This window comes from Rhincodon typus, chromosome 21, assembly GCF_021869965.1.
Source record: "Rhincodon typus isolate 14 chromosome 21, sRhiTyp1.1, whole genome shotgun sequence".
In the NCBI taxonomy this organism is placed as follows: domain Eukaryota; kingdom Metazoa; phylum Chordata; class Chondrichthyes; order Orectolobiformes; family Rhincodontidae; genus Rhincodon; species Rhincodon typus.
The window spans coordinates 40,727,294-40,750,695 of record NC_063352.1 but is presented as its reverse complement, the minus strand read 5'-3'; the positions used below and the strand labels follow the sequence as shown (position 1 = coordinate 40,750,695).

The 23,402-nt window shown below is 40.2% G+C and overlaps 1 protein-coding gene across 1 annotated transcript in view; it reads right to left on the bottom strand.

The window, feature by feature from the left end:
- Positions 1-369: 369 nt before the first annotated feature.
- Positions 370-23,402, bottom strand: part of LOC109938470 (myosin-16-like) — a 73,804-nt gene continuing 50,771 nt past the window's right edge. The window contains exons 29-44 of the mRNA XM_048609399.1: positions 21,454-21,540; positions 20,342-20,587; positions 19,002-19,119; positions 18,123-18,250; positions 16,771-16,967; positions 15,613-15,745; positions 14,198-14,414; positions 12,093-12,229; positions 10,886-10,989; positions 10,411-10,603; positions 9,656-9,859; positions 5,854-5,979; positions 5,226-5,396; positions 4,268-4,468; positions 2,541-2,757; positions 370-709 (exon numbers count right to left, since the gene is read on the bottom strand). Coding sequence (XP_048465356.1) covers positions 2,566-2,757; positions 4,268-4,468; positions 5,226-5,396; positions 5,854-5,979; positions 9,656-9,859; positions 10,411-10,603; positions 10,886-10,989; positions 12,093-12,229; positions 14,198-14,414; positions 15,613-15,745; positions 16,771-16,967; positions 18,123-18,250; positions 19,002-19,119; positions 20,342-20,587; positions 21,454-21,540 — 2,454 coding nt within the window. The 3' untranslated portion in view covers positions 370-709; positions 2,541-2,565. The remainder of the gene's footprint in view (positions 710-2,540; positions 2,758-4,267; positions 4,469-5,225; positions 5,397-5,853; positions 5,980-9,655; positions 9,860-10,410; positions 10,604-10,885; positions 10,990-12,092; positions 12,230-14,197; positions 14,415-15,612; positions 15,746-16,770; positions 16,968-18,122; positions 18,251-19,001; positions 19,120-20,341; positions 20,588-21,453; positions 21,541-23,402) is intronic.

Sequence of the window (23,402 nt, the reverse complement as noted above, 5' to 3'; positions counted from 1 at the left end):
AATGCAATTATTCCTCTAGATGTTCACTTCCTGTCTGCACAATACAGCACTGTAACAATTCGTATTTGGCCTCAATTCAATAAATACTTCCATTCTATCTGATTAAAAAATATTTAAGTGGGCAGACCTGTTGCCCTGAAGACTTATGCAGCATCCGATGCATGCAGTAGCGCCCAATACAACTTTACTAGGTCTGCATTATACCCTTCCTCAAGTACATAGCAACATATTTTATTATCATACCATGACAGTCTTATACCAGTTATCTAATGCTGGGAAGAATAATGTGTGAAAAATGATTTTAATTACTATGAATCAAATTCCCAATGATCATTCGTGTTGAATGAACACAAAAAAAACCGCACAGAATTCGTTGCTGCACTATACATTTATTTAGTTAATTGGGGTGCACAGGTATTTACACAATCAGCCAGGTTATACATCAAACTGCACACTCTATCCTTGACTTGAGGGAGCAAACTTCCTTTCCAACTGTCAATGTTACTCGTACCAAGGTTTTCCCAGTTTACCAGATGGAAGACAATATACCTCTTCAAATTAGTACAATTCAGTACAAGAGAGATGTTACTTTACTTTTGCACCTTTTCACTGCTAAATATTTCAATACCCTTTGAAAAGATTGGAAGATGTTTTGAAGATATTGTCTTCAATGAATGATTGATAGCTGTCATGGAAGAGATGTATAACCCTGAAAGCAAATGAAAAACATTGAAGTTTGGTGGAAATCTCTTTGGTACCAAAATCAGTTATTTACTCAATAACTTATAACACATTTTAATTTTTTCTTTCCTTTATGGGCCCTAAACTTTATGGATCTTTGACGGGAACATGAAATTTATTGGTGAAAAGTGAACAATGGCCATCTACCTTCCAACATTTTCTATCATCGTGATGGTCACATGATACAACAGTAATAGAGTCGTTGACTAATTGTAACAATCAATTTCAATTAATTGACAACATTCACAGATACGAAGTGAAGAAAACTCCAAAGATGGGCAAGCTTATGACACTTGCTGATGTTCAAATGGTCAGTGGATGAGGCACAGATGGCTGAGCCAGTGTCGTGTAAATGGCCAGCAAGTGAGGTGGAGAGACAATATAGAGCAATTTTCCTCTTATTTATTCAGTCTTGGGCCTTGTGAGTTTAATCCTAATGTTACATTGAAGCAATACAGCTAGAAAAGAGGAGGAACTGGCATTTCTAAAGCACCTTTCATGACCTCAGGAAATCTCAAAACTTTTTCCAGCCAATAATCTTTTGAGGTGTAGTCACTGGATTGACCATAGGAAATGCAGCAACGAATGGTCTCATGTAAACTGAAAGGTAAAGAGAATATAATACTTCTGATTGCATTATAACAAAAATAGAAAATCCTGGAAACAGCAGGTCAGATGAAAGGTCATTGACCTAAATGTTTACCCTGTTTCTCTCTGTGCACTTGCTTCCAAAACTATTGAATATTTCTAGTATTTTCCATTTTAATTTGACCTCCAGCTTTCAGAGTAATAGAATGTAGACTACTTAATTAATGTGGAGAGAATAAATGTCTAGCAGGCCATTAGGGATTACTCCCCTGAGCTTCTTCCAAATAATGCAATTCTTCACATCTAGCCGACACAGGGCCTCCAGTTAACATTTCATCTGAAAGACATCACCTCCACAGCACAGAATCCCCTCAGTATTGCACTGAAGAGTCGAGTCTCTGAATCCACAACCTACTGAGGGTTTGGTTTTAACTCTGTATGAGTGAACATGTTAAAATCGACCCACAAGTTACATTCAGAGAGTGTTATCTGTTAATTGTACAACTTAAGGTTAAGCATATACAAGCGGTGGGCATTGATTGGATGAAGGGTAAACTTTTTACAGAGGGTGTTCATGTGTGGAATGAAGTGGTGGATGTGGGCACAATTACATTTAAAAGACATTTGGATAAGTACATGAATAGGAAAAGTTTGGAGGGAAATGGCCCAGGAACAGGCAGGTAGGACTAGTTAAATTTGGGATTATGTTCAGGAAGGACTGGTTGGACTAAGGGTCTGTTTCTATGCTGTATGACTCTGTGACTGTATATATAAAGAGACACTTATTGATATCACTGTGTAGGTAGAGTTTGGAACTATATGCTTGTAAACTTTTATTCTGTGAATAAATCTAAAACTGAGTAAAGATTGATCTCTGCTCGGACAAGTGGAGCCGAAGGGCCTGTTTCCATGCTGTATGCGTCTATGACTCAAGCTTCATACTTCACCTACTGGCTGTCAAGAGTTTAACAATAACGTCTGACTCTCAACTGACTCCTAAGCCAAGGATTTAGAATATAAATGACCAGTTCATACAGATTATATCATTTGAGTCTGGAGAACCTAGCAACATTGTTGCAAAGGGTCTATCCTCAGAGATATGCTACTAGCCAGGAAAAATATTGAAGCAAAAAACAAATAAAAAGTCACAAGGACAATCACTTTTGAATATAAATCTTCAATTTGGACACAATCGGAAAATTTGAACTTACCAGCTGAGTTGGAAAAAGCATTGGCCTACTCCTCTGTGGTGGATTTGGAAGACACCTGGATGACCTCAACAGTGCTGAAGCCTTTGCTTGCAGAAACACGGTTCCGAGTGCGGAGTTTGTTCAGCGCACACTCGGCCATTCCAGCTCTTTCCTCAGCATCATCCAGCTCGTGCACAGTTTTCCTGTATTTTGCCAGGCTCTGGTTAGCCTGTTCCTCCTGTGAAAGTGACAGCAAAGAAACTCTGTGAGTGCTATAGTCACCGTCAGGCTCTTTCTAGCAGGAACAAGGTTAACTAAATGGAGAATCTTTTGCAACTTACTTCTTTGGCAATTTACTTCTTATGAGAAATGTTACTTCTTCCTGAGAAATCAGTATACCTTCCTAGTGAGAGACCAGGTGAATCCCCAGGAAGATGGCAGACACATGCTCCTGCACTGTCTTCCCTGGCTTTCTTCACTCTCCTGTAAGGAGTGGAATTTCCAATCCAAATGCCACAGGAGGTAAATGACAGCTGGAGCTCGGAATGCCCAAATTTCCAGCTCTAGTTAATTTTCTTGCGGAAGCTGTTGTTAGGTTGACTGGAAAACTCCACTATCTTCCACAAGGGAGCTCCACTAGTGATGTCTAGGGCAAGAAAATGACCTCTACTTCTGCAAAATCAGCAAATTTAGAAAACAAGAGGTGGGCATGTTGGTTCCCTTTACTTAAGGGCTGTGCAAAGTTTATCCAAGTAAAACTGTAGCATGGTAAGTACTGGTGAGCACTGTCAGGTACCCTACCAACACTCCTGCAGTTCTGAAGAAGGGTCACTGGATTTGAAATGTTAACTCTGCTTTCTCTCCACAGATGCTGCCAGACCTGCTGAGTTTCTCCAGCAATTTCTGTTTTGTTTCAGATCTTCCAGCATCCGCAGCTCTTGGTTTCATTTCCTCCCAACATTCTCGTCTGCTTGGCAACTCAACGAGTTCCACGGTCTCCAGTTATTCCAGAGACCAAAGAAAAACAGCTGCCAAATTCGAAGCCACAATTTAAAAAATACAATGTGTTTGGAATCTTTGATTGGCTGTGTCCAGTTCAAAATAAGTACTCAGCCAGGTAGCTTTGTAATAGGTAGTTTGAAATTTAGATTACTTGGATAGTGTGTTCTGCATTCTCTGAGCATTCCGTTACAAAATATAGTTGGGTTGTTAAAAATGTATGCACACATATTTCCCACAATAACAGCATGTATCTTCAAACAGAACAATTCCTGAATGTACGATTCATTCATTTACGAGTGCTATGCCCAAAAGCAGGTCCTTGGCTTGTGGTCTGCTCTTACTTCATCCTTAATGGTTTTAATGTTTGACACAGATAGTTTGCCATTGCCTCCCAAACTCGAGGGCAGTGTAGCTCCCCAAGCATACCTCAGCCCATGCTGAGGTATATTCTGCACCATCTAGTGGCAATCTAAGCTAATTACATACCCTGCCTCATTGGCACCAGCAAGGTGAACAAAAACAAAGCTGAACAAAAAATATGGATGACGAGACAAGGGAAGGAATTTTAAAAGGTCTAATCTAAAGAATGACAGAATTGGATTTTAGAAGTAATCTTAAAGGAGAAAAGAGGGAATTGGACAGCCACAGGAATTGAGCGAGGAATTTTCAGAGCAAGTTCATTCTGAATGATTATATTCATTGACCCCTTCTTTTGATAGCTGCAGTAAGGTCAAAGTGACACTTACAGACTCCTCAATCTGCCTCTTGTAGCTCTTCAGCTTGTTCTGCAGTTTCTCCACCAGTTCCTGCATACGCTGGTTGGTTTTGTGATCTTCCTCAGTCTGGAAGATTAGCTCCTTCAGCCGTCGTTCATTCTTGCGCAGATTCTTCACGGTTTCAACATGGCGTTTCTGCTCAGAGTCCAGCTCAGATTCCAGTTCCTTAATCTAAAGCACAGCAAGGAAATGTTATATAAATACCAAGTTTCTCACTTGACAAGGATAACCGTGAAAATTTAGGACAGGTTGACCAGAAAGAAAATAAACAAAGGGAGGACAATTTGCATTTATGTAGCACCTTTATAATCTTATGATGTCCCAAATCTCTTTTTAATTAATATAGAAAACATCACATCTAAACAAATGAAAACCATTTCTCAAGACCAATAGGATCATGTATTCTAACTAGCAGGACAACTTTATTTTGTATTAAATATTCTGGAATTCTTTCAATCCAATCTGAATCTTCCTTTGTGGATTAAATACACTCTGATTAGGTAATAAATTATGTTTACCCTGAAAGTCCATTAATTTCAGTTGAAGGCTAAAACCAGATCTACTGCAGGAAAGGAGGATGCTGATTGATTGGCATGGACTTTGATTAATCAAGGCATTGCCAAGGGAATGCAGCAAGGTATGGCTGCCCCCTAAGTTGTTGTTTAATAGAAAAAGGCGCAACGTGTGGACATGTGATTTCTGCCTGTAAAGGACAATTCCCTGCAGATGAAAGTGTGCAGCTTCTTCCAAATACACGAGTCATATTATGAATATATTACATTTTAAAACAATTAATGTACAAATGGATTATGGAATCATTTTACTCCCCTGTAACATCTTGTGTGCAATAACATAACTGAGTCTGAAGGTGAACTTTATTTTTGGTAACTCAGGTCTACATCAATCCTTATTCCACTGCTCTCCTCACCTTTGCCTCCAGTTTCTGGATGATACGCCGGCCACCCTTCAGGGCTTGTTGTTCAGCTTCTTCCAGCTTAACCTGCAAATCCTTGATTTGAATCTCGAAGTTCTTCTTTATCTTCTCCAGGTGCATGCAGTGTTCTTGTTCTTGGTGCAGTTCCTCAGTCATACGGGCAGCCTAATTAAACAAAAGAGGAAAAGTAATCTCCTACATTTTTCGCATATTCTGGTTGAACCAAAATATATCATTCATCAAGAGATCTGCTCCAATTTAAAAGATTCAGCAGCAAGTGTTCTCCACAAACTATACAAGGAGGTGTCAGAAACGAGAAATCGGTCATCTAGATTCAACGTTGTGATCTTTTAAAACATCCAGTGTGTCACGTTCAATGTAACTCAATGTCACAATTATAAAATAGCAATAATACTGTCATGGAAAATGGTTTCCTTTCTAAATTCACTACCAAGAGACTAAAGGTGTCCAATTCAAGCTTGGATGGAAATTAAAGTTTAATTTGCTCTATTTACAAATGAATTAACCCGAGTAAAATTATGTCATATGGGTAATATATGAATAGTTCCTCATTCGACAAGAACACTTAAGTTGCACAATGGTCCAAGTTGTATAAACCTACATCACTCATGGCCTTCTTTGCCTTCTCATCAGCAGAACGGAACTCGTGGATCAGTTCTTCGTGTTCATTTGTGAGTGACTGAAGATCCCCTTCCAGCTTACGTTTATAAGTCACCAAAGTACTGTTCTAAAGGAAAAGAGAATAGGAAGTTTGAACAGACACAATTCATTCTGTCCAGTTTGATCAGTCAACTGTAATAAATAAAGAACCCTGTCCCAATCTAATTCACATCGATCCCCGTCTCTTCCACCTTCATCATTAATACATGGTGCTTTAGGTTCTGAGTTAATATAGAATCATAGAGTCATACAGCACGGAAACAGACCCTTCAGTCCAACTCATTCACGCCAACCAGACATCCTAGTCTGACCTAGTCCCATTTGCCAATATTTGGCCCATATCCCTCTAAACCCTTCCTTTTCATGCACCCACCCAGATGCCTTTCGAACGTTGTAATTTTACCAGCCTCCACCACTTCCTCTGACAGCTTGTTCCATACATGCACCATGCTCTGCATGAAAAAGTTACCCTTCAGGTCCTTTTTAAATCTTTCCCCTCTCTTGTTAAACCTATGCCCTCTAGTTTTGGATTCCCCAACCCTAGGAAAAAGACTTTGGCTATTCACCCTATCCATGCCCCTCATGATTTTATAAACCTCTGTAAAGTCACCCCTCAGTCTCTGCTCCAGGGAAAAAAGACCCAGCCAATTCAGCCTCTCCCTATAGCTCAAACCCTCCAGTTCAGGCAACATACTTGTAAATCTTTTCTGCACCCACTCAAGTTTAATAAAATCCTTCCAATAGAAGGACGACCATAATTATACACAGTATTCTAAAAGTGGCCTTACCAATGTCCTGTATAGCCACAACCTCGCATTCCAATTCCTAAACACAGTGTTATGACCAATGAAGGTAAATGTCTTCTTCACTACCCTGTCTAACTGCGACTCCATTTTCAAGGAATTATGCACCTGCACCCCTAGGCCTCTTTGTTCAGCATCACTCCCCAGGGCCTACCATTAACTGTATAAGTCCTGCCCTAGTTTTCCTTACTAAAATGCAACAGCTCACATTTATCTAAATTAAACTTCATCCGCCCCCCTCATTGGCCATTGGTCCATTTGATCAAGGTCCCATTGTACTCATAGATAATCTTCTCTACTGTCCACTACACCACATATTTTGGTGTCATCTGCAAACTTACTAACTATACCTCTGATATTCACATCCAAACAATACCTCCCCTATTCACATGACAAAAAGCAGTGGACACAGCACCAATCCTGTTGGCACAACAGATCACAGGCATCCAGTCCAAAAACCAGCCCTCTACCACCATCCTCTGTCTCCTAAGTTCAAGTCAATTTTGTATATAATTGGCTAGCTCCCCCAAATCCCATGTGATCTAACCTCATTAACCAGTTGACCATGAGGAACCTCGTTGAACGCTTTGCTAAAGTCCATTTAGATAACATCTACTGCTCTGCCTTCATTAATATTCTTTGTCACCTCTTCAAAAAACTCAATCAAGTTAGTTAGTGAGACACGTTTTCACACGCACAAAGCCACGCTGAATATCCCTAATCAGTCCCTGCCTTTCCAAATGTATGTAAATCCTGTCCCTCAGAATCCCCTTCAACAACTTTTCCACCGCTGATGTAAAGCTCACTAGTCTATATTTCCCCGGCTTTTCCTTTCTTAAGTAATGCTACCATGTTAGCCAACCTCCAGTCTGCTGGCACCTCACCTGTGGATGTCCATGATGCAAATAACTTAGCAAGAGGCCCAGCAATCTCTTTCCTCACTTCCCACAGGGTTCTGGGAAACACATGATCAGGTCTGGGGGATTTAGCTACCTTTATGCATTTTAAGATCTCCAGCACCTCCTCTTGTGCAATATGAACTTTTTTAAAGATATCACTATTTATTTCTCCAAGTTCCCAACTTCCATGTCCTTCTCCACAGTAAATGCTGACACATGATTTGTTTAGTATCTCACCCATCTCCTGTGGTTGCACACACAGATGGCCATGCTGATCTTTAAGGGGTCCTATTCTCCCCCTAGTTACTCTTTTGCCCTTAATGTACTTATAGAATCTCTTTGGATTCTCCTTAACTCTATTTGCCAAAGCTATCTCATGTCCCATTTTTGCCTTCCTGATTTCCCTCTTATGTATACTCCTTAGTGCCTTTGTACTCCTCTAGCGATTAATTCAATACCTGATATATGCCTCCCTCTTTTTCTTGACCAAAACCTCAATTTCTCTAGTTACCCAGCATTCCCTACATCTACATGCTCTGCTCTTCACACGAGCAAGAACATACTGCCTCTGAACTCTCATTACCTCATTCTAAAAGGCCTCCCATTTTCCAGCCATCCCTTTACCTACAAATAGCCTCCCCAATCAATTTTTGAAAGTTGCTGTCTAATTCTATCAAAATTGGCCTTACTCCAATTCAAACTTTAATTTTTTGATCAATTCTATCCTTTTCTATAACTATTTTAAAACTAATAGATTTATAATCACTTTCCCCAAAGTGCTACCCCACTGACACCTCAGTCGCCTGCCCAGCCTTATTTCCCAATAGAAGGTCAAGTATTGCTCCTTCTCTCATAGGTTCATTCACATACTTAATAAGAAAGTTTTCTTGTACACACTTAATAAATTCCTTCCCATCCAAGCCCTTAACACAATGACAGTCCCGGTCTATCTTTAGAAAGTTAAAATCCCCTACTATTATAAACCTATTTTTCTTACAGATATCTGACATCTCCTCACATATTTGCTTCTCAATTTCCCACTGACTATTGGGGGCCCTATAATACAATCCCCAAAAGGTGATCATCCCTTTCTTATTTTTAAGTTCTACCCATATAACTATATTGGACGATTTCTAAGGAATATCCTCCCTAAATACAGCTGTAATGTTCTCCCTAACCAAGAACACCACTATCCCTCTTCCCTTGCTTTCCTTTCTGTCCTTCCTATAGCATCTATACCCTGGAACATTAAGGTGCCAGTCCTGCCCATCCCCAAGTCATGTTTCTGTAATAGCTACGATATCCCAGTCCCATGTTCCCAACCATGTCCTAAGTTTATCTGCCTTACCTGTTAGGCCTCTTGCATTGAAGTAAATGCAGTTTAATTTATCAGTTTTACCTCATTCTCTACCACACTTTTATCTGTCTTGACAATTTGACTTGCTCTCCTTATCTCCTGTACCAGCCTTAGCGTTTTTTCTCACTATTGCTTTGGCTCCCCCTACCCTTAACTAGTGTAAAGCCTCCCAACATAGCACTTACAAATTTCCCAGCAAGGATACTGGACTCCTTCTAATTCAGGTGGAACCTGTCCCTTTCAAACAGGTCATTTCTACCCCTGAAGAGATCTCAATGATCCAAAAATGTGAATCTATTATAATATTTCACAATGCAGTAATGAGAATTAAATACAAAGTCAGAAAGGCAAATGTATCTCATCAGAATTACGCTTCCATTTTCCACAGTGAATTTAACAATCTAATGTTGTAGCCAACCTTGTCTTGCAGGTCTGTATAATTTAAGACCAATACAGGGATTGTTCAAACTCATTGTAGCTATGACCCATGTTGAGAGAATGAAGAAGAGCTTTTGAAATTATCAATGCGAACTGGATTCTAAACCATGTGCTAAACCAAGATATTATGATAGTGGAACATTATTGCATGTATTGATGTGAGACTCCTTTGCTACTCCAAAATGCTCAACCGTCCTTTTTAATGAACATTCTTTAATCATTTGAGTCTGTGTCTCCAGTGGTTACCTGTACATTGAGTTCATTGTATCGTTCAGTTATTTCTACCAGCTCCTGTTCTATGAGCTTGCGGGATCGTTCACTGGATTCCAGAGTGTTGCGATGTTCCTCCAGCTCTGTCTGCAGAAGGCTAATGCGTCGTTCTGATAGATTAAACTGTTCACGCAGCTCCTCGTGTCTACGCGCATCCTCGTCCATTTGAGCTTGTGTATCCTGATGCAGCAAGTAATAGAACAGGAAGATTGTTGAGTGCACCAAAATTAACTGGCTGACTCTCAGTCAGGCAACAGCTTGATTAAAGAATAATTGTTTTCAAATCCTTTCATGGCCTCGCTTGTCTCTAGAACCCACATTTCAACGGCCCACTGACATCTCTGCCCTCCTCCGACTCAAGGTCCTTGCACCTTTGTTCCATTATTATCTATCCAGGCCCTAAACTCTGGCATTTTCTCTCTGTCTGTTCTAAGAACTCCTTGTGTGTCTTAATCCTCCTTTTGATTTATTTGTTTGATTTCAATAATATTGTTGCGATGAGCCTTGAAACTGTTTAGTACTTTAAGAGTGCTGGAAAAATGCAGTTGCTGCTATCTTATTTGTAACCTTACCATAGTTAAGAAGCCTTTAAATGAATAGACTTGTATTTAGTTCATTCCAATTACCTCAATCTTTCTCCTTACCTCCTTAACATGAAACCACCAACTTTCCTGGCAAGAAAAAATTATAATAATGTTGCAATCAAGCATAAGACTTTAATCCATATGTACCTTGAGTTGTTGCTGCAGTTTCTTTAGGGTTTTAACCAACTCGGCGTTGTTTTTGTTTGCATGTTCCAGTTGGATCTCCATCTCATTTACATCGGCTTCCATTTTCTTCTTCAGCCTGAGTGCCTCCGCACGGCCCTTGGTCTCAACCTCTAAGCTGGCCTGAAGTGATTCAATGGCACGCTGGTGGTTCTTCCTGTCAATTCATAGGGAAATGTATCGGAAATCTTATCAGCAGTGATCAACAGTGGCAAAATGTCATGGAGGCGCCTTCACCCAAATCCATGCAATCACCTTCCTTGTTGAAAAAGAAAGCTGATTGCGGTGACAGGGCAAACACTAAATATTAAATTGATACTGTTATAGTGAAGGCAAAATTTAATTCTCATTGTTGAAGTCATAAATGCAGAGATTAATTCTAAAGATTGGTGGAATATTTTAGCTTAAGTCAAAATCACTTTATTTGAAAGGTACAGACCTTGTGTTTTCAAATTCCTCTTCTTTCTCATGGATTCTCCTCTCAATGTCTGCCTTCACCTGGGCCAGCTCCAGTTGAATGCGAACCACTTTGGCCTCCTCTGCCTACAAACAAAAAAAACCAACCAAATCCAGTCAGGCCAAAAAAGTAAGTTCACTGGATCAAGAAACAAATGACCAGAACCTGCTTTTATCTAAGACCAATAAAATAAAATCTCTGGGGATCCCATAAATAGAGGTAAATAAAGACATCGAGTCACAAGGTCTGAATCTGAGGTGTGATTGACAGTTTGGCTGAAAACATGAATTTTGAGGAAGCCTGAAACAATTGAAGACTCTTTCCGCATTTAGAGGGCTGATGAAGTTTTAGGTGAACGAAAGTCTGGAATCTTAGGAATGGAGTATGATGTGGAGATGAAAACAATTACAGAATAGTATTTTTTTCTCAGTGAGATCACTTATCTCTCAAGTGTGACCTAAAATTTGACTGGGTCATTATTGTGTTAGTGAGGTACTTTTGACATGCACAACATTTTACATTTACAGCTTTCTACTGTTATATTCTAGCCACTCAACAGAACAGGCAACTGATGTGACAATCCAGTGAAGGATAATATTGTAGTTTACCCGCATATTCCCTTCACCCATGAAACTCACCAAGTTAGTGTATTTACATTGCAAGCTTAGCATCAATACAAAACTGTGTGTGAGAGAGCCTCAAGTAACTCCCAAGTCCGTTATAGTGAAAGTCCTTCTGCTAGGGATTCTCACTCTAATTAGTTCTGAAGTCAGATCTAGATATGTTTATTGGTAATTAGACCTCTCCAAACATGACATAGCACTTCACAAAGGTAGGTGGGACTTGAACCTGGGCCATCTAGTCCAGAGGTAGGGACATTACCATAGTGCCACAAGAACCCATATGAAGTCAGGTCTAAGTCTGATTTTGGATCCAATCCACATATAGACAATAGGTGTTAGTGTTGGCACAAAGTAAACCAGTTTTGTGAATGGGTGAATGAATCTGTAACCCTTGCTGGTTTAAATTGATCAGCATATGGTACGTACTTTTCTAGCACATACTTTGGACAAATACACATTTGGGGCAGTTCCCAAGCTGCACCTATGCTTCATGCAATACGAGACACATTTTTATTATAATTGGATCATTCGCTTTGAGTGGCATTCGCTGAATCAGATTCCATTACCTCCAGTGAACTTTCAGCCTCTTCCAGGGCTATCTGCAGCTCATCCCTTTGAACTTCCAGCTTCTTCTTCAATTTTTGTAGCTCGTGTACGCTCTTTCCACCCTCAGTAAGCTGGTCCACCAGTTCCTTAATCTCATCTAAAAGATCACAGAAAATTGCACAGTGAAATTTGAGTGGAATAATTGTTCAAATCAAAATTTTGACCAGGTAACCATGGGAGAAGTCAGGCTTTTAAAAAATAATGCATCCATTGGCTATTAGGATATCACTTTCCTTAACTTCTGCTTTAAAAGGAGGTGTGAAAGGTCAAAATAATCTATCTGAAATGGACAGACCATTCAATGAGCTAGTCAATGCTATGAAGTATTATTGGTTGATTTTGATTTCGGGCAATTGTGTCCGATGGGTGATAGCAAATTGACAGCCTGTTTCTGTCCCATCCTCTCCATTTTTATCCCTGTGAAACCAATGGAAATAATGATTCACAACAACACATTTTACACTTTCGCACAACAACTAAATCACCCCAATGATGATAAAGGACTCTATAGTGGTGCTGCCAAGGGTGTAGCCTTTGTAATAGCATATGCTTTAAGGACAAAAATAGGCCTCTTGGCCATTAAAGTCTCCTCTGCCATTCAACAGGATATTGGCTGATCTGATTATTCCTTATTCCTGCTTGCTCCCAGTAACCTTTCAATCCCTTGCCTGTCAAGATTCTACCTCTGCCTTAACAATATTCAAAGACTCTGCTTTCACCATCATTTGAGGGCGTGTTCCAAAGACTCTCAGTCCTCTGAGAGAAAATATTTCCACATTATCTCAGTTTTAAATGAGTGCACCCTTACTTATTTGAAACAACAACCCCTAATTCCAAATTCTGCCATAAGAGGAAATATCTTTTCCACATTCACTCTGTCAAGTTATTATATGCTTCAATCAAGTCAGCTGTTGTTCTTTTAAGCATTAGGAACTTTCAACATAGTTGTGGAATCACCTCATGCAGTATAGAACAATATAAGACATTGTAGATTTGCATTCTGAGGAAGGGTCACCAAACCCAAAATGTTAACTCTGATTTTTTCTTCACAGATGCTGCCAGACCTGCTGAGCTTTTCCAGCAACTTCTGTTTTTGTTCCTGATTTACAGCATCCGCAGTTCTTTCGATCTTTATTATGGTAGATTTGATGCTGGTATTGTGAAGTGACTTATTCGAATACTGAGGCTGCTTGTTGTGATACTTTTAAATAGTCCATGGCCTTCGGAGCAACATTGTTTGCAGTTCTTGCAACAACAGAGTAAAAATGTGAAACAGCTTCTATAACTTACTGCACTGCACTGTGATTGACAGAAGGAGAAAACAGCAAAGTTAAAATATTTTAATTTAAAAACTGAAAACTGAAATTATTTCGCTCAGTTGTGATAGCTGATTTATGCATTAGATCTTACCGTTTTATATAGTCAATCTGTTTCAGGATTGATTCATAAGTGTAAAATTTGGTGCTAAAAATTGATTGAGAAATAGTGACTTTAGCAGATTTTTAGCAAGTGGTTTATATTTTCAAATAATGGTAGAAAACACGAAACATGTTGTTCATCTGTGAGGTATAAGGAAATGTTTTTCTGGGGGCCACATCACAACAGTCCTGCTAAATAAAGTGAAGTGGCTATGCAAGAATGGTTAGATATGTATTCTGTGTGCATGTGTGTGCGTGTGTGTGCATGTGTGTGCGTGCGTGTGTGTGCATGCGTGTGTGCCTGTGTGTGCGTGTGTGCATTTGTGTGTGTGTGTGCGTGTGCGTGCGTTTGTATGTGTGTGTGTGTGTGTGTGTGTCGCACGTCTGACTGAATGTAAAAGTTGTGTCTGCGTGTTTCAATCAGTGTAATCTTGTCTGAGTTTAATCCTGTGTGTCTGTGTCTTGGTGAAATTTTGTGCATGTCTCTATGTAATTTTTGTGTGTGTCTATATGGCAGATGTGAGCTACAAATCCAGTGTAGTTCTGTTTTATTTGTGTTGAGTAGGAAGAGACTCTTGAATACTTAAAGAATGGAACATGTTGTCTTCTGTTGAGAAAAGGTTTTATGATGAATAACAGATTCCCACCTTGTAGGTTCTTATTGTCCTTCTTCACAATCTCAAGTTGCTCAATAGTCTCTTCATAGACTGTTCTCAGTTTGAAGACTTCTGTCACTTGGCTCCTGCACTCCTTCTGTGAGCTGTCGAGTTCAACTTGCAGTTCTTCATATTTCTGCTGCCATTCTGACATCATTTTATCAAAAGAACGTTGTTTTTTGTCCAAGATAGCTGCAGCAGCATTTGCCTGGAAACACACAAAATCACCTCAGAGATCAGGGCCAGGACTCTAGTTGGGACACCAGGAGTCTAACCTTCTGGCTGGAGATTTGAGAAACCCTCAGTGTCTCTTCCAGGGGAGGCTGGCAAACTAGAGGCTAATCAGGTCATATAAAGGCCACTAGTAGGCCTTCCCCTGGAAATAAGAGACTGGGTGTGGAAAAGCTACCCCTCAAAAGCTGCCTAGCAATCACTGGTCTTTGGCATTCAATTGCACCACAAAGTACAGTCCCTTCCCCAAAACTGCAGAAGACCCAGGGCAAAGGTGAGAAATGATGGGAGGTGTCGGGTGCGTTTGCGAGGCTGGTGAAGCAAGGGAAGGCAGAGTGGTCAGAAACAAGGGTAGGGTGTGGCTCCTAGCAGGTACTCCCTTCCTTATGTCCAGTCCCTCAATCAGGCAAGGATTACCTTTGGCTGAGGGACCCGACCCTGTAGGTGACAAGCTGTTCTTAAGATAGCAGTTGTAATGTAGAATGCGCAGTGACAAACCTGCCTAGACCTAGATTAATTTCAGCAGGATGAGGCTCAAAGAGGTACTTAATTGGTGACTTAGGCCTCAATTGACAGCAGGATGGGAAGGTAGACCATGGGCCTTCCTGGTCAGAACGTAATGCTAGTGAAGGTGGAAAAGCACCAGGATATAGTTATGCCAACACCCCACCTAATTAATGGCCCTTCCTACCTCTAAGCTCAACACAACCATGAGCAGCAGTTTCCATACCAGAACTCTATTTTAATAGGCGTAAGCCTTGTTGGGATGCCTTTGACTGCAATGGATGAAACACAATGGAAACTGGAACTTGTTAGGTAGCATTTGAAAAAGTGAACCAGGGGCTAGATACAGTATGGTCTTGCGATTGCCAACTGTAGCTGGACATATTCCTGGAGGTTTTAACACATGACCTCCAACAGCCAATTTATTGATGCCTCGCCAATATTTTGGAAGCCATAAACAAAAATGAAAAATGCAAACAATTTTCTTTTTGCACCCCAAACATTTTTCTTTTCCGTTGCTTGAAACAACATTCCAGTTATTCCTGTGACTCTAGAACAATCCTGGAATACTAGGAACCCTAACCAATCTGTGTGCATGCAGTTGGCTGAAGGAAATCAATCCCATTTTTTTCATTCTAAGTTTCCTTTTCCATAACTCTCTCCCCCAGTACCTTTTCCAGCTCAATGGTCAAATCCTCCACCTCTCCTGTAAGTCTCTGTTTCGATTTCTCCAGGCTAGCTGCTCTTGCCTGCGCAGCCTCAGCAGTTTCTTCAGCTTCCTGCAGTCTGGCTGCCAGCTTTCTCCTGTAAGTTAGACAGCATCAGAGCAGAAGATGTAACATTCAAGGACATGTCAAACAGTACGGAAATTAAGGAGCTTGCACTGCTAGCTACTCTCTAGTTTCATGAGAAGGGGGGATACTGTCATAGATTTGCACTGACACAGCAACTTCCTCAACTTCTGGATGTCCCAAAGAGCTCTGCAGAACGGTGTAGTCACCATTGTCATGTTGGTTATGCGGTAACCAACTTAAACACAGCAAGTCCTGCAAATGCATTAGGAGAATGACCAGCTAATCTGTTTTTAGGTTTTCTGGGGAAAACTCTTCAGGACTGAGATACAGAGCTATTTCTTCATTCGTAGGGTCGTGAACTTTTGGAATTCTGTACCTCAGACAGCTGTGGTACTCAGTCCAAGAGTATATTCAAGACTGAGATTGCTAGATTTATGGCCACCAAGAGAATCAAGAGATATGTGGCAATGGCCTAGAAAGTGTACATTGAAAAAAAAGAGTCATTTATGGAAATTGCTGATAGGTCCATTCCTAATTGCCTAGAGTCTATTGCTGTGGCTCTGGAGTCACATGTAGGCCAGACTATGTAAGGACAGCAGATTTCATTCCCTGAAGGACGTTAGTGAGCCAGATGAGTTTTTAAAGCAATTGACAGTGGTTACACAGTCACCATTAGTCATCTTTTAATTCCAAAGTTTTACTGATTTCAGATTTCGTCATCTGCTAAGGTGAGACTGAATCCACGGCCCCAGAACACTAGTCTACATTCTTGATTACTAGCCCGGTGACATTTCCATTACACCATTAATGTGGATTAGTTGATGTAGAAGTTCAGTCATGAGTTTCTCAAGGGACCATATGTTCTGCCAAATTTACATGTTCCTATTTCACATTTTTCATATTGAACATGGCCAATTAACTGCCCGGTCATACAATAAAAACAGAAAATATTAGAAATATTTAACAGGTCAGATTGTATCTGTGGTGAGAAACAGAGTCAATGTTTTTGATTGAGGCTGTGGTCTGGTCACTCACTTTGTCTCCTCGAGCTCTTCAGTTTTCTGAATAGCGTCGGTTTCATATTTGGTCCTCCATGTTGTCACCTCACTGTTTAGTTTAGAAACAAGTCGCTGAAGCTCAGCTTTGCTTTCCTGCTCTTCCTCCAATTGCTCTTTTGTTAGGTCCATGTCATGTTTAGCATTGGCTAGTCCCACTATTGCTCCACTTCTGGCCTGAAGTGTGATACATTACATTAGTGTTATTACTTATAATGCTGCAAAAGAATAGCAAGTTTTACAAAGGCTTACTATCCAAATGTACAGTTCAGACTTGTACGTGCAAACAATAAGGAATTGGAAACTAGGATGTGAGATTTAGAATTTATACAGTGCAGAAAGAGGCTGTTCAGCTCATCATGTCTGAACTGGCTCTCCAATTGAGCATTGCATTTAATGCCATTCTCCTGCCTTCTCCACGTAACCCAGACCACTAATCCTTTACATCAGTGTAACAGCCTTTGAGTAATCCTATTCTGAGAGTGAATTTCTCAGGATACTTTTGCAGTACAAACCATTCATGGCATCTACCCATAGTGCATTACATTTAGTACACTACATTGCATTCATTACACATATGCTCAAAAGCATTGGTTAATTTGCTCAATCATAGATCATCATAGAAAAGAATCCCTACAATGTGGAAGCAGGCTATTCCATCAAGTCTGCAACGACCCTCTGGAGAGCATCCCATTTAGACCCACCCGCTACCCTATCTCTGCATTTTCCACCCTAGACACTATGGGCAATTTAGCATGGCCAATCCACCTAACTTGCACATCTTTGGACTGTGGGAGGAAACCCACACAGACAGGGGGAAAATGTGCAAACTCCACACTGACAGTCACCCGGGTCTCTGGTGCTGTGAAGCAGCAGTGCTAACCACTGAGCCTCCATGCCAATCTACCAAGAAGATGAATAAAAATCTTCTGAATTTTATGGCGTGGAGAGGTTTTTTGTGTTTGCCTTTTGCTGCTCTGTGTTTTCAAAATTAAATGGAGATAGAATCAATTTTAATGAGTCATCAGAAATAATGAAAGGGGAGAGTTGTAAACTGGGCTGCAGATCTGCCATCACCTGTTTTATACAAACAAAGAGTTCAGATCTGTCCCAGAGAGTGAGGATGGGCAAAGTTAGATTGGGCACATGTAATTCAGTTCTGAATGGATGTGAGTCAGAACAAAAGTAAATTTTTCAAATAATATCTGAAAATATTGTTTAGATTATTAAATATTACAAATATAATTACTTATCTCGAGTAACATTTACATTGTACTTGGAATCAAATCTTTGAGTTTATTTTGATTGTGGTTATAGAAGACCATATCTCACCCTTGTCTCCTCTTCTAGTTGCCTCTTCAGGTCTTCAACTTGAGAAGACAGACTAGTTTTGATCCTGATCAGCTGATTCAGCTTACTCTGGGACTCCTCAAAAGCGCGACTCAGCTCACTATTCTCAGCTAAGAAAGAGAAATTTCCAAAAGAACGGTTAGTCAGGATACTGAAGCTTTTATCAAACTAACTTCATTACATTTTCACTGAAGCCTTCTGCTTTCATAAAAGGCTAGAAGTTGCAGTCTCTAGGAGAATGCACTGTCTGTTTTCAAAAGAAGCCTATGTCTGCTATTTTAATTTGAAATAAGCAGCGTGACCATCCCATCAGCATAGGGAACAAGGAAGAATGTGTTAAGTTTTGATCAACAGTAATTTTGTGTCTTAGCTTTTCTATGCCAGGAAAATTTGGCAAACGAGTCCCAGAATTCAACACATCTTGCCATGTCAATATTGATGAGAACTCAGCAGTAAAGAGCTCACTCACTGCACGGAAATTGTGAGACAATAAGATACAGTGTTGTAAAAGCACAGTCCATCGAGTGGATTGGAAATTGGCCCAGGACTAAACAGGCTAAAGGTAATAGAAAGCTAAGCTGTTGAAAATAATTTTACCAGGCCCAATCTGGAAAGAAAGATATTCAAGCTGAATCTGATTTTATTCTACTGTACTGTCAATATTTTCTGATTGAGTTTACTTGAAGGTCAATCATTTCAGATCGATGCATAAATAGTGCTGGTTAGAACATCTTGGCTTGTAACATATACAACTTCTACTTTGGCGTGAAGAAAGTTAAGAAATATTATTTTATATTTTGAAAACTTACATGATTAGTTTAGGATCCAAAATGGGGTGGCAACATATAAGCTATGTACTACCTGACAACCTGGTCTTCACTGTGTTGGCTTCAGTCATGTTTCTTTCCATTTCAGAATACTTGGAATTGGCCTCTGCTAAGTTGTCTTCCAACTTACGAACGAGCATTTCAGCATTCAACTGCACCCAGAGAAAAGAAATGCTTACATATCAATGAATACATGCATAGGCTATGTTTTCCTACCATTGACTAGGCTTTATCCCACTCAAGTTCTTCTACTGATAACACAACCTAGTCTGCTAACAAAATGTGTTACCTGTGGCTCAGTTGGTAGCACACTTGCCTCTGAATCTCTGGGTTCAAGTCTTAAGTCCAGGGCTTGGAGTACAAAAATCAAGGCTAACCTCAGGGAACACTGTTCTGTTAGAGGGGCTGCTTCCTGGATCAGATGTTAAATCGAGACCTCATCCACCTGCTGAGCAAACTTATGGCAATGTTTCAAGAAAGATCAGCTGTATCATTCCTGACCAAAATGTATCAGCATTCCTGAAAATGGATTATCTGGTCGTTACTGCATTGCTGTTTACGGGAATTTGCTGAGTCTAAATTAACTGCCACATTTCTTACTTCAAAATCTGTCTCGGATGTATGTTGCAATTCTCTGGTATTACAACAATGGCTACATTTCAAAAACCAAAGTACTTAAGTAAAGCATCCTGGGATGTCCTGGATTGCTGAAGTCACAATAGAAATGGATGTGATTTCCTTCACTGAAAAACTTTCCCTATAACTAGATAAGGGTTTGGATCCCACCCTAATGAGTCTGTGACTACTCACACTGAAATTACGCAAGTTTTATGATCCCTTAGTTTACATCCTTGTTTCTGTCACAAACATGTCTGTCACTTCTTTCGATACTGTTAGATGACAAATCATGTGAATACTCCATTCTCTTAGCTTCTTCTCCCCTTTCTAGTTAAAAACCTTTAAAATGACAGCTAGCCCTGTATGTGCTGACAATGAAGAGGTACGTTTTAAAAGGTAAAGATTCGGAAAGTCTATCCCTACCTACTGTCATCACCAAGGACACACTGATGAAGTGCGTTCAAGTTTGCTATAAAGTTATCTCTCTGATAAGGCAAGTCAGCCCCAAACTGATGAGGACTACTCCCAAAGCTATTTGACAGTTCACTTCCCATTAGCACGGCTGGAATCTTCTCTGAACTTGATTAATAATTTAGGGCCAAGAGCGAAATCAGGGGCGGCTTAGTGTTGTATTCCGTGATCCGTATCTGAGAGAATGGTAACCTATTCTAACCACATGTCCTACCCTTGCAGCCAGCAGACAGATTGTTTTGCCAGTTTGGGTCAGAATTCTTTTTGTTATCCTTGTTGCATTACCTTGGCTTTCTGCAGGGTTTCTGCATTGGTGCTGAGGTCATCGATCTCAGCTTTCATGACTTGCTTGTCCTTCTCGAGTTTGGCTTTGACTCTCTGCAAGCCCTCCATCTGCTCTGTCAGCTCAGCCAAGGAGTCAGTGTGCTTCTTTCTCAGCGCAGAAGCTGTGGCCTCAGCTTGCAAGGCTGATTCTTCCAGCTCTCGTCGCAACTTCAGAAGTTCTGCTTCACGCTTCCTGTTTAGCTCAATCTATGAACATGGAGGGAAGAATAACTCGCTACAGATACGTACCTGCAACTTCAGTCTCATTGCTAAAGAACAAATCATTTATTGGATTGTCTTTTGCTGAGTTGCTAAACATCATGACACTAACATTTTGGCATTTGTGTAAATTATTCGGAAAATTTGAAATTAGAATAAAACATAAATTATTCTAATTCTTACTGGTGGGATTACGGTTAGAACATAGAACAGTTCGGCACTGGAACAGGCCCTTCGGCCCACATGTTGTGCCGAACATGACGCCAAGTTAAATTAAACCCTTCTGCTTGCCCATAGTCCAAATCCCTCCATTCCTTGCTTAGTCATGTGCTTATCTAAAAAGTCCCTTAAATGCCCCTATTGTATCCACTTCCACCACTACCCCTTGGCAGCGCATTTAGGTCTCTTAATACTCTTTGTTTAAAAACCTTGCTTCTCACATCTCCCCTGAACTTTCCCACTCTTACCTTAAATGAATGCCCTTAAATGTTAAGGGAAAGTAAGTATACAGTTAGCTTGCGTATTAAATTACAGAAATTACTTTGACAGAATCATTCAGCGCAGAATGGGGCCTTTTAGTCCATCATGTGTGTTGACAGCCCCTAGAAAGAGCTAAACAATTAGTCCCATTCAATCTGCTTCTTCCCCATTGTCCTGAACCTCTTAACCTCAAGTATTTATCCCAATTTGTTTTTGAAAGCTATTATTGAATCTGCTATCATCCAGTATATTCCACATCATTTAAGTCACAGTGAAAACAAAACCTTCTTCATCTCTGTTTAGGTTCTCTTGCCTTACCAGAACATATTGAAGACATTTTGTGTCACAGGCTTGTGACTGAAAGATGAAGTTACCTGAGAAACTGTGGCACCACCAGCTTCCTCCAGTCTATCACTGAGTTCTTCCAGTTCACGGGAATATTCAGCTCGCTGCTTCTCCACCTACACAGATTAGAAATGTAGTTTTAATAATTAAGTTATCTTACTTACAACAAATCTAAACAACACACCAGGGTAAAAACATCTGAAGGCATTCCCAGAAGTGTTAGCAAGCAGAATTTAACAGCTCTGAGGTGGCGTCAAGAAATGACTTCAAAGGCATGGAGCATGATAGAGAGTTGGTGACATCTACAGAGAGAAATTTCTAAATGAGAGATTTAGAAAAAGAATTCCAGAGCTTAGGATCAAGGCTGTTAAAGAGCAGCAATTAAAGTTATGGATGTGCAAAAAGTCAGAATTAGAGGAATAGAGAAATCCCTACATATTGTAGGGATGAAGGAAGTTAGGGAGATAGGGAGAGATGAGACTAAGAGAGATTTGAAAACAAAGCTGAGAATTTTGAAATCAAGATTTAAACTGGGGTCTGATTTAGATTGGTGAGCACAGCGGGGTGATAGGCATGGTGGGCTTGTCTATGGATGATTGAGGCACAGTGAACGTAAAACATTACATTCACACTTCGGTCATCACAGTTCATATGTTACATAAACAATTTTGGTTGTGCCAAGTGGTTATCTTAGAATTCCTTCCACCATCCTGTAACGGGGGCAGAGGAAGCTCAGACCATGTATAATGAATTCCTTTATTCCAACACATCTAATGATTAAATGTAAATGCAAATCTGTAGATACCAGCAATAAATGGGTGATAAATAAATTCCCCTGGTGAAATTAACTGCACCAGTGACTTGCATAGACTTTATCTTTAACAAACAATGTTTGTTTTTCTTGATAATTTCAGTGAGAAATAGGATTAGGTTTTAGTTGAATGATTCCTGCACTACCGGCTTTTACTCTTCTCCTTTTGTTGATGTAGGTTTACTTCAAAGCAATTCTCACTGATCCTTCCAACCCATCCCCACAACATCCGAATGCTGCCTGGCTTGCTGTGTTCTTCCAGCCTCCTGTTTGTCTACCTCGGATTCCAGCATCTGCAGTTTTTTTTCTGTCACAGCCCAATCTCTAAATTGTTTTGTTCTTTCAAAGCAAGAGGTGGAAATTTTTTAAAATCTTTTCAGTCTGTAATCCCTCTTTTATGTTTTGCCACATTCTACAAATTCCTTTCCTCATCACTCTGTCATTCTCTCCTCCACAAAGACATTCCTGACTCTCCTCTTTGGCTATTCACCCTTAAGCTTCCCTGTTGCTTGCCATTCATAGAGTCACAGAATCACATGGCATGGAAACAGATCTTTCAGCCTAACTTGTCCATGCCAACCAGGTTTCCTAAGATGAACTAGTCCCATTTGCCTGCATTTAGCCCATATCCTGCTAAACCTTTCCTATCCATGTACCTGTCCAAATGCCTTTGAAATATTGTAATTGTACTCACCTATACCACTTCCTCTCGCAGCTCGTTCCATATACACACCACCCTCTTGTGAAAAAGTTGTCCCTCATGTCCCTCTCACCTTAAACCTATGTCTTCTACTTTTGGACTCCCCTACCCTTGAGGGAAAAGACCTTAGTTATTGACCTCGCCTATGCCCCTCATGATTTTATAAATCTCCATAAGGTCACCCATCAGCCTCCTATGCTACAGGGAAAAAAGTCCCAGCCTATCTAACCTCTCCTTATAGCTCAAACCTTCCAGTCTCGTTAATATCCTTGTAAATCTTTTTTTGCACCCTTTCCTGTTTAATAACATCCTTCCCAAAGCAGGGCAACCAGATTTGTATGCAGTACTCCATATGTGGCCTTACCAATGTCACGTAAGCTGTAGCATGAAATCCCAACTCCTGTACTCAATCGAATCAGAGATAGTAGGAACTGCAGATGCTGGAGAATCCGAGACAACAAGGTGCA